Below are 10,629 nucleotides of genomic sequence, written 5' to 3'. Positions count from 1 at the left end.
TTTTTTTTGGCCTATTGCGCCAACCAGCTTAAAGAAAAAAGAAAGAAGGGATTTCTAATAATAGAGTATAGTAGCGTAGGGTTTATGTATTTGCAAGTGTAAAAAACATTGTACATTCACGGACCATGGTTCACATTGACAGTTACTATTCATTAAATTTAACCATTATTTTTTTTTAAAAAAAATTGGTAGGCTAATAGTAGAAAATATTAAGTATTGTGAACAAGATATATAGTCGTAAAATAGTTCTATATTAAGTAAAGAGTTACTTTTATTTACATCCGAGTTATTAAATAGTCTAGTTATTTAACTTAGAAAAAATAAATAAATTAGTCTAGTTATCTAACATTTTAATTTGCGTCAAGTATGAATCTAATATTTTGAATTTCCTCAGTTCGGAGTTGTAGCATGTGTAAAGAAGCAATCCAATTAAATATAGAAGGAAACAATAAAAAAAATATAGTTTTAATAAACACAACCGACACGAGATATGTAAATTTGAGATTCACATGAATGTCTCCTGTAAAGTAAAGTCACATGAAGCAAGTGCAATGGAGTAATTTACATATAAATTTCACATACACGTGTTAAATTCAGTGTAGATAGATATACATTGCACCATATCCAATGAAAACATATGGTACCAGCTTTATCAAGTGTGTGTGTGTGACAACTACAACTAGTAGTAGTAGCTACTACAACACTAGATTTGGGAGCACGTGGTTGTGTTACTTGTTATACCGGTTACCAGTTTTTCCCTCACAAGCCCTATTTCAACCCAAAGAATAATATTTCACCATCTCTCTCTCTCTCTCTCCCCCCTTTTGCTTGCAGTTTAAAGCATTTTAGCATGTCATAATCTCTCTCTCTCTCTCTCTCGATTTAGTTTTAGTGTTTTACCAAGATATTGTAATTAAGTGGACAACTTTTGCTTTAAGGTGAAGGTGTTCTTGAAAATTTAAGATGGAGAGAGATTTCATGGGGTTGAATTTAAAAGAATCTGTGATTATGATCAAAGAAGAGGCTTCTGAAGGATGCAAAGACTCTCCAGGTATATTAATCTCTCAAGATTTTATTTTTACTGTATTAATTTTTGCAAGCGTGTACCCTTTTGTTGAAGTTTCTATCTTTTATTAAACAGGGTTCAGATTTTAGTTCATGTTGAGATTAGTTTTCATCTTACTGTTATTTTGCACCACTACTTGTTTGCTTGGAATTATATGAAGACTAATTGTATTATCTTTTGTGATCAGTTCTCTTTTTACTTAACAAAGTAATTATATGTTGAATTTTAACTTTCATGCAATTCTTGTTCTTCAAAGCTAATTAGAAACTAATGCTTATGGTGGAATTTATCTATATTTGGTTTTTTTTTTCTTAAATTTGTATATTTTTGTACAACATTAAATTTGTATATTTTTTCTTAAGAATTACTACTAGAAGAGACTTAAGAGATCTGTTTAATAAGGTGAAGTAACATAACCTACAACAATGAAAAGGGAACACAAGTGGATGAATATGGTACCATAGGATTATGTTGCAAAGAAATTTCAGATTCATTGCGTTACCTCAAGGATTAGTTAGTTCATTATATTTTCAGCAATTATCATCTGTTGTACTGTGAAGTGCTTAGAGATTTTGTTGTTAGGCTATTCTTGAGTCCAACTACTGTCTTACCCTCATAAATCAAATTGTGTAGGTTGCATTGAAAATTTATGAAATTTCTATTTTGGCTTAAGGCGTGCCCCTGCAGCTAATTTTCTGTTCTTTTTAATTTGTGTTGCATTGTCTGCCCGGAAATTTGGTTTATTTAATAGAAATTATGGAGCATATGGAGTAGATTTGGCAGCAGTGCATGTAGAACTAAAGAGTCAGTATATGCTGTTTGTATGCATAAGAGCTCTTCTTAGAGAAGAGTCTGATCTGGTTGATTCTAGTATGTTTGCAAAAGATTGAATGCATTGATATAGTTTAGGGGAGTGTCCTGGTGCTATTTCTAGTTGTTTATTCAAATGGTTTTTTTCCCAATTACGTAACCTGTTTAAGATACTTTAATAACCGCTTCCACTTTCCCAAGTGCTTAAATTGTCAAGTGCCACAGGTAAATAGTCGCAAGTTAGAATGGATGCATTTATACCTATATAAATCACTACTCCCGCTCCCGCTGCATTTGTTTATTTTGTTATCTAATTCTGAAGTAGATATGAGTTGCCACCAATAAGGTATACTCATTAGTATCGCAAGCGGCAAGACACATGTGCTTCCTGCCTTTCCTGAAAATCTTCTCCTTTTAGTTTATGCATCCTGTATGACCGATTTTTTCGCCAGATTAGATCGTCGATACTCATCTTTTAAGTAGAATCATGCTGCATTAATTTTTTGTTCCAAACACTTACTATGTCACATGATCAGTGAAATATCGTGTTGTTTTCTTCGAAAATCATTGATTGAGGAACACGAGGTTATTAATCTATTATGTTTCTATGAAGAATCAGAATGTCTTGTCAGGTCTTTTCTCATTACTATATCTTATTTGCAATATCTCACTGGCCAATTTTATCCATCTTGAATTTTGTAGGATTTTTCAAATGCCCCCAAGCTCAGTGGCCATTGACAAGTAAGGCATATTCCTTCTTATGAATTTCTTAACTATGCATAGTGCAGAATCAAACTTCATTCTTATTTACTCTTTTATTATGACTGACAGATGCATTCAACCCATCCAATAAGTTCCAGTCGGGTGAAAACCAGGTGTGATGCCTTTATTCAGTGTGGGGTTCTGTTCATCTGTAATAAATTTAATCCTTGAGATGTATGCATACAGCTCATATATTGGCTGTGCATGAAAGTATGATGCTACGATTGCTATGCACAGCCATGGCTGTGATTTCATTTAGTTTACTGTTGATGTTTCAGCGTCTCTTAATTTAGAGGCCATTATGTTTGCTTTTCTATTGTAAATTTAATGCAAGAGACTGATTATCATTTTCCCATCATCTCTGATGGATTTTTTCTTTATAGAGAAACTTTAATCAGAATAGGGAAGGTAGAGCTTATTTTTCGATGACAAACTATCCCGTTCAGCAAATTGCACACCCAGTGCATCTTCCTTCTCATGATTTAAAGGCCGCCGGGGGTATGAACCAAGGAATTTCACTATCAATGAACAGCTCTTTCTTGAAGACACAATTTGCTGGTCAGAATTTCACCACTGCTTCCACAAAGCCACGTTATCTTGGAGGGGTTCCAGTCACAGCCCCTCACTCAAATCCTTCCTTTGCTTCTCAGGCAGTGACCAATGAACAACGGTGAGGATTATCTTGTCTTAGTATTTGTTTATAGAACAAGATTGTTGATGAATAAAATTAGAATATTTGTTTGCTAAGATTGATAATATAGTGAAATTATAAAGGTTGCCTCGGATAGTTCTCACTCTTAGAGGTTTGGTCTATAACTCTGTAGGGCTCCTGCACAGATGACTATCTTTTATGGGGGTACTGTGAATGTTTTTGATGATATATCGCCTGAAAAGGTTCTCTCTCTCTCTCTCTCTCTCTCTCTCTCTCTCTCTCTCTCTCTCTCTCTCTCCCTCTCCCTCCCTCTCCCTCCCTCTCTCTTTCTCCCTCAACCTCCCTCCCCCATATATATGTGTGTGTGTGTGTGTTCATCTATTGGAGTATTTAATTTATTGTGATTCAAGTGATGATTGCTTACTTCTATTTGTTACGGCTGGCATCTCATCCAGGCTCAGGCTATAATGTTTTTGGCTGGCAATGCACCTTCTGCTGCTTATAATGTTGCACAACCAAAACATCACCAACTGGCATCTAGCCCTAAACCTGTGGCAGAGGATATTGGCTTTAGGGGCCAACTTATGAATTCATCACCATGCTCTGCTCTCTCCAGCCCTATATCTGTTGGTGGTTCTACTAACAATGATGGACCAACTAAAGTCAACGGCGGTGCAAGCACACCGGTTAACGGAACTACAAAGATAGTAACCTCAGCTGGACACGTTGCTGCCCCCACCATGATGCAATCAGGTACTCAGATTCTGCAATGCGTGCTAGCCCATGCTCAAAACATTTGTTTGCTAGTTTGTTCGTGTTGCCGTTATCTTCAACCTTCAGTTAGACAAAAAAAATTTGGACTTGTTTGCATATGTACTACCTAAAAATGGACTGCAGGCAAAAAGTAAAGTATTGCCATTCATTCCTACACCATGTCAATAGAAAAACAGGATCGCTCATGTTAGGGAGGACAAGTGATGGATGATGACATGTTTCATTCAAATTTTGGAAAAGTGATTAATGATAACATGTTTAATTTGATTCCGCATGCTATTCTTTATCATTCTCGGAATCTTATGCATTCCCCACCATTCTTCGCTAGATGTCTTCAAAAGTCAATTATACAGATGTGTATAATACTTTGGAAAATATGATAAATAGATTGCAATTTTAGAGTTGGGTCAGCCATGTGAAACTCACATCTTGAGTATTTTGTGCAGCTGTACCACAAGCGCGCAAAGCATCCTTGGCTCGGTTTTTGGAGAAGCGCAAAGAAAGGTAAAAACTTAAACTCTGTTTAATTTTTCACCCTCCCATTATTCTTCTTGAACTCTCAGTGTCCACACCATTTCTAGTTTTATTTTTGTAGGCTCTCAGAAGACGGAAAATAATGACTTAGAAGTAGTTTTAATAATTTCACCTTATGACTTGCAATTGTTTCACATTTAGGACGATGAGTTCAGCTCCTTACAACACTTTCAGCAAGAATACTACAGAGAGTCTCACACCAGGGTCCAATGCCGCCTATACTTCTGAAAGTTCAGGCTTGGTCGCTGCTCCCGTGTCTACTAGCAAGGGCAGAAGCAACTAGTCCTGTTATTGTCCAAGGGGTTAAACTGGAAAGAGAAACTTACTTGTATATGTATTTAGTCCTGTAACTAAACAGGCTTTTGATAAGGTCCTTAGATTATATTTTATAAATTAATCTTTACTTAAGGTAACCCATCATTTCAGCTCAGAACTCGTAGGTGGTGAACTTCTGATGTTTATCGAACCTTGTTATGTAATATTTTGACTTGGAAGTATTTGATCTAAATGCATTTCATGACGAACATTATGTAATTTCCATTTATTAATATGGAGAGCATGAATATTGAAGACAATAGACGAAACTTTACAAATAATTACGAGTCAAGGACAGTTCAGACTTCAGAGGCAGAAAAGCATGTGTGGAAGATGATGGTTTTAGACTATTTTTAGAAGTAGGTGTCACCACCTATATAAAACAAAATGCTATACAAAATATTACTACCTAAGATTAAATACTCCAAAATTTCACAATTTCAAAAAATGATCATTTTTATTGTTTGAAAACCCATCTTTTATATGCGTTTTTTAAAAACCCGCAATTTTAATTTTCATTTACAACAATTTTGGAATTCAAAACGAAACTATTTGTTCTTTTATAAAAATAATTTTATGAAAACACATTTTTATGATGCATTTATGGTACAAACGTATGATTTATATCAGTCTGTTAAACTAGTAAGGGATGAATTGAACGATGGGTTTAAAAATTTCATGCATGCCCGATTTCTCAGCCTAATAACAAATCCACCATTCCACCCACGGTTTATATCCGTCTGTTAAACTAGTAACAAATAAATTGAATGATGTGTTTAAAAATTTCATGCGTGCCCGATTTCTCAGTCTAATAACAAATCCACCATTTCACCCACTTTCAGTTGTTTTATAAATGCAAATATTTGTTACATGATGGTAGGGACCATTTTTACGAATAGTGATATTTTAGACATTTTAATTTCAAATTGATTAATAGATCCCTGAATTATTAGCGTTTTATTGTTTAGGTCCATTAACTAAAGATTCTGTATTCAAGTCACTTAACTTTTCCGTTTTTTGATCTAAATCCTTTCGCCAAAAATATTCTAACGACGTTAATCAGAACACTAGTGTTCTTGGTGTTCATACGGATTAAAACAATTTTAAAATTGTTAATAGTATCCAATTTAAAATTTAACACTACGCCATAGATTGGATTCCGCAACCCCAAGAAACCGTTACTAAAGGCCAAAAAAGCGTTGCTAAAGACCAAAAAAAGGCTATGACGACTCTTTTTCGGGGTTGCAATTTCAGGCGTTGCCATAGAGTTTTTTGCAACCCCGGTGACACCCTATTGCAACCCCTGGTTATCCGTTACATAAATGTGCTATTGCAACACCAATGGGGTTGCAATAGGTCTTGAAAAGTGTTACAATAGGGTTGGGCTATCAGTACAATATTTGTGGGGCCCAACATGTGGGGTACCGATGCAACCTTTTTGCAACGCTTTTTAGTGTTTTTTGAAACTCTTTTTAGTGTTTTTCTATATAAGTAGTAATCATAAATTTGATATATTACATCACAACAATATATTACATTTTTAATTTTACAACATACATTGTCCAAGGCACATACCTTGCATTACACATGATTTTGGTTTCAGCAATACAAAAAAATGCTGTCATGTAACTATTGTACTCAGCTTCATATATAGCATAACCAAAGGTCTAATTCAGATAATCAAACTGTGTTTACAGCTTTGACATATTTGTCTCTATTTTGTCCTATATTTGAGCAAATCAGGGAAGCAGCGGAAGTTCCCCCATGTTGAACGCAAAGAAACTAACACGTCTATGCTCAATATTACAAAACTTTAAGGGAATATCCAGGTCATCCAACAGCTGCTCAACCTGAAAGGATCATAAATTCTTACATCATCAATCTTAATAAAACAGCTTCACAATATGAGGACCTACAAATATGGTAGTTATTTTTTTCATGAATCTGGACTACGAATGCAGTGCCCAGAATGAAAATTCAAGTCACATTAGCAAAAGCTTAAGACAGGGGATTTGGGGGGACAGGGATAAATTAGCAGAGCTTCGGGTAGTTTTTTTTCTTTGCACAAAATTAAATTACTTGCACAGTTGCACACCTTATCATCCAGCTCATTAATGGGTAATGCATCCCACGGGTATGTGCTTCCATCAGAAAACCTTTGCTTAGAGTCCGCTGATTTATCAGAGTAGCTATCCACGTTGTCCAACTGCTGCTCATCCTGAAAGAATCATATATTGTTACATCAATCTCCAAAAGAAAAACAACTTCAGAACATAATTAATGAGCTAATTGTGAAATGAAAAAATGATGTACTGTGCCAGGGGCTTTCTTTTGTGATTGATATTGGTGTCAAAACTTGCAACTTGAGCACATTAATTGTCTACCTGATCATGTAACATAATTAGAAGGTTCTACTTAGTTTGATGAATAAACTATAACAACACATTACAAAAAACCTGATCATATTATCTTGCACCTGAAGCTTCAAACTCTCAGACCTTTCCTTTCAAGAAGAAGGGGAAAAATGGTGTTAAAGGAATTCTGTCTTGAAACATACTGGAGCTAATGTATGATGTTACCTGTTCGACAACTTGCTGGCTAATGGGAGAGTGGCAGTTTCCAAGACTATACAATCCGCAGGCACCGATAGGGTCGCCAAAGCTTGCAAACTCCACTTTTTCAACGACTTTACCGGCGGGGCAATGTAGTTGAGCTCCTTCTTTTAATCCATCATCCAATAGCCGTAACTGGTTACTTTTCCTCTCGTATGAATGAACTGAAGGGGAAGTTGCCCTTGGTATATGATACCTACATTATTTTTACATCCAAATTTTGAAGTTGGTCAATTATATAACGTTTCAGATGCTATTCTGCTATGCAAGTATCAGGTACCAGGCTATTATTCAGATACATACTCTGATTGAGAGGGCTTCCCAAGAGGTGTAATAAATGATGCCCAGTACCGTCCAATGCTATTGCCGTTGATCCAACAATGCCCTTTCTGCATTGAGTCCATGGTGATAGCAAGAGGATCATCTCCTTGCGGAATATCAAAGTACGCCTGCATCCATGTACGTTACATGTTAAGTTTGTCATAGCAAGCCACTAATCATTTTGTTTAGACTGATGGTTTTCCCCTTGCTGGTATGTAATATGGTGATTGTACATAGAAACAACTTTCAGATAAAAGTCAAGAAATCATTTAACTGTTTTTTTAAACAACTTAAATTGCAAGGTGACAACATAATTTACCTTATACCATGTTGTTGGAGTTCCTAGTCCCGTATCTGGTCCTCATTTCACTTTTTGTGCTCCCTCCTCTGTATACAACTGAAGCTTCTCACCACCAACACCAACCTACATGGCATACATTTTTATGTAACAAGCCGACTCTGTCATTATTCTATAAACTATACTGTTATAACATGATACTACAAGTACACACATCGAATTGCCCCCAGTTAAACGTACGTACCTCGTGCCCCCAGTTATTCTGTGTGAGATCAAGCGCTCCGGCGTTCAAACCTTTGATTACAAGCATATCAGGTCCTGTCCATCTCTTCTCCATGTGAGCTCCGTTGTTCTATATACAAACAGTGAAGTAAATAACAATCTCCTTTCTTTTGTGAAATGTTTTAGCTTGCTTGCAACTTATTAACGCACATACAAACACATCTCTGTAAATAAAGCTGTGAATTGATAATATACTTACCTGGATACCTAGTGCCATGCACAATAATGATATGTGATTAATTCATGGCCTAAGATTTATTGGTTTCTCTTGCACAAATTGCTTCACATCTAACTTTTCATGAGCAAATCATAATAACAACTTCATCCACTGTTAGTCCATTTGGGTCTATTAGGTCTTCTATTAGGTTTTTGAAGAAATAAACAATCATGACCAAGCATAGACCAATTGTAATCGAACCTTGAAATTTACAAAAAGGATTAGAAGAAAACTTTACCATTTTCTTCTTCAGTCTTCTCCTCGATCTCCATGTTGTGAACAATAACTTTATGAACAAAATGTGATTCATCAAGAGTATCGCTGTTCTTCCTGTTCATCAACTATTTTGTCCAGATTATTATCTCCTCTCAAATGAGTCAAATCTGTTCTACTTTCTGGTGAAACGCCGTGCACTTGCTCATGTGGATTCTCAGTGTCCATGGCATACTCTAGAGCAGTAAACAAAATAGGCACTTCATAAGATTTTAACATAAATAATCTTGGTCAAGAAGAAAAAACGATTGAACACCATAAAACTTAAAAAGAAAGAGCGAAGCTTATACCCTGATCTTGATTTTTAATCACCAAGCTCTCGCAAATAACTTTTTCTTCAGCAAGTAGTTCAGCTTTTTCTTCCAGTTCATTAACTATTTCCTCTTTAACACTACCCACGTTCTCATTCTCATTCTCAATCATCAAGCTATTAGTAAGGCATACTTGAACAATATTTAACTCATCAACAACCTTCAAGATCTTTTCAGAATTTGTTTTTTGATCATTAAACTCATTGTCTTTAATATTGCTTACAATTTCCAATGCCTCTGCATCTGATTTCATAAGAGGCTCTTGCAACACTATGTCTATGTCAATGACTGCATAAATTGTAATCAACATATCATAAATCATAAAATCAGATAAATTATCTATAGTAAAGATGCATGACAATTATAAACCTTTAAACTTATCAGATTATTTCACATCTAAAAGTCCAATTATTCACAGATTATAAAATAGCATGATAATATTCAATTTTCAAAACTTAACAGGCTCTACATCTAAAAGTCCAATTATTCACAGATATTATAATCAGACCTTCCAACAGTAGACATAGGAATCGTAATTCTTTGGTTAGAAGACTAATTGAGCACATGTTACTAAGCTAGAAGTACATATGCGCTCTAAGTCGATCATACTAATTAGCAAGTGAGATAGACAAACAAAAATAACAAAGAATAACTAACAAACATACCGGACACACTCTTATCATCTGTAACATCAACCAGATCAATTTTTGAAAGCTCAGCAGCAAGTGAAACAATCTTTTCTTCTTTCTGCTCCATTGGAATTGACTCAACATTACTCTGCTCCGTCAATCTTGTTGACCGCCTGGTACTATAAACACGCCGAATTGTACTCACTTCCTTAACATTAGATGCCTTTCTGCTTCTACGGACGGCAAGAGTTTTAAATTCTTCCACAATCTCCTCACAAATAGCTCTTATTGTGGCCCGCCTAGTACTTTTAGACATCGATTGCACACTTTGAGAAAAATCGTCTCCAATTGGTTTCCTTTGAGTACAGGTTCTTCGTCCAGTACGAGGAACCTTTTCCGCTGTAGCCACATTTCTTTTGCGGAGTCGGAGTCGCGGAGACGGCGTACGACGGCGGCGAGCATTTTGGAGAAATGCGGAGAGAGATTGTCGCAGTGTGAAGTGGATAGAAGACCTAATAGACCCAAATTGATTTCCCCCTTGTTTTTTTATCTGAAATTTTCACTTCCCGCTTGCTGGAAAACTTAGCGGGTCAAAGTTTAATGACCCAACCCAACTATTTCAGCAGCATGGTCATTGCCAATTTATTTATATATTTAATTTTATAAATTTTATTAAATTAAACACATCCTATTCATTACAATTAATTGATTACTTTAAATTATTTATAAAATTTTAAAACTATTATAAGATGTTATGTTCTATACTCAATTCA

At 35.5% G+C, this 10,629-nt stretch overlaps 2 protein-coding genes across 2 annotated transcripts; one reads left to right on the top strand and one right to left on the bottom strand.

The window, feature by feature from the left end:
* The first annotated feature begins 782 nt into the window (after nucleotides 1-782).
* LOC141702873 (protein TIFY 7-like) lies at nucleotides 783-5,118 on the top strand. The gene is made up of 8 exons (XM_074506479.1): nucleotides 783-1,051; nucleotides 2,579-2,617; nucleotides 2,708-2,751; nucleotides 3,022-3,308; nucleotides 3,463-3,532; nucleotides 3,746-4,043; nucleotides 4,511-4,568; nucleotides 4,740-5,118. Exons 1-8 carry the CDS (start codon nucleotides 964-966, stop codon nucleotides 4,879-4,881), a joined length of 1,026 nt encoding a protein of 341 aa, XP_074362580.1. The 5' UTR covers nucleotides 783-963; the 3' UTR covers nucleotides 4,882-5,118.
* Nucleotides 5,119-6,537: 1,419 nt separating this feature from the next.
* On the bottom strand, nucleotides 6,538-10,341 carry LOC141702869 (uncharacterized). The gene is made up of 9 exons (XM_074506477.1): nucleotides 9,893-10,341; nucleotides 9,207-9,515; nucleotides 8,882-9,092; nucleotides 8,389-8,496; nucleotides 8,166-8,270; nucleotides 7,829-7,974; nucleotides 7,370-7,721; nucleotides 7,009-7,131; nucleotides 6,538-6,763 (listed from the first exon to the last, which is right to left on the bottom strand). Exons 1-3 carry the CDS (start codon nucleotides 10,170-10,172, stop codon nucleotides 8,953-8,955), a joined length of 729 nt encoding a protein of 242 aa, XP_074362578.1. The 5' UTR covers nucleotides 10,173-10,341; the 3' UTR covers nucleotides 6,538-6,763; nucleotides 7,009-7,131; nucleotides 7,370-7,721; nucleotides 7,829-7,974; nucleotides 8,166-8,270; nucleotides 8,389-8,496; nucleotides 8,882-8,952.
* Nucleotides 10,342-10,629: the final 288 nt, after the last annotated feature.

Source organism: Apium graveolens, unplaced genomic scaffold (genome assembly GCF_009905375.1).
Source record: "Apium graveolens cultivar Ventura unplaced genomic scaffold, ASM990537v1 ctg5824, whole genome shotgun sequence".
In the NCBI taxonomy this organism is placed as follows: Eukaryota; Viridiplantae; Streptophyta; class Magnoliopsida; order Apiales; family Apiaceae; genus Apium; species Apium graveolens.
The sequence above is the reverse complement of the archived record's forward strand: the minus strand, read 5'-3'. Positions and strand labels throughout refer to the sequence as shown.

Excerpts from the sequence above, each read along its gene's own strand:
- LOC141702873 (XM_074506479.1), top strand. The coding sequence starts at position 964 with ATGGAGAGAGATTTCATGGGGTTGAATTTAAAAGAATCTGTGATTATG. Across the intron at positions 2,618-2,707 it reads AGCTCAGTGGCCATTGACAA|ATGCATTCAACCCATCCAAT; the intron begins GTAAGGCATATT and ends TATGACTGACAG. Across the intron at positions 4,044-4,510 it reads CCCCACCATGATGCAATCAG|CTGTACCACAAGCGCGCAAA; the intron begins GTACTCAGATTC and ends TATTTTGTGCAG.
- LOC141702869 (XM_074506477.1), bottom strand. The coding sequence starts at position 10,172 with ATGTCTAAAAGTACTAGGCGGGCCACAATAAGAGCTATTTGTGAGGAG. Across the intron at positions 9,516-9,892 it reads AGATGATAAGAGTGTGTCCG|TCATTGACATAGACATAGTG; the intron begins GTATGTTTGTTA and ends CAATTTATGCAG. Across the intron at positions 9,093-9,206 it reads GATTAAAAATCAAGATCAGG|AGTATGCCATGGACACTGAG; the intron begins GTATAAGCTTCG and ends TTACTGCTCTAG.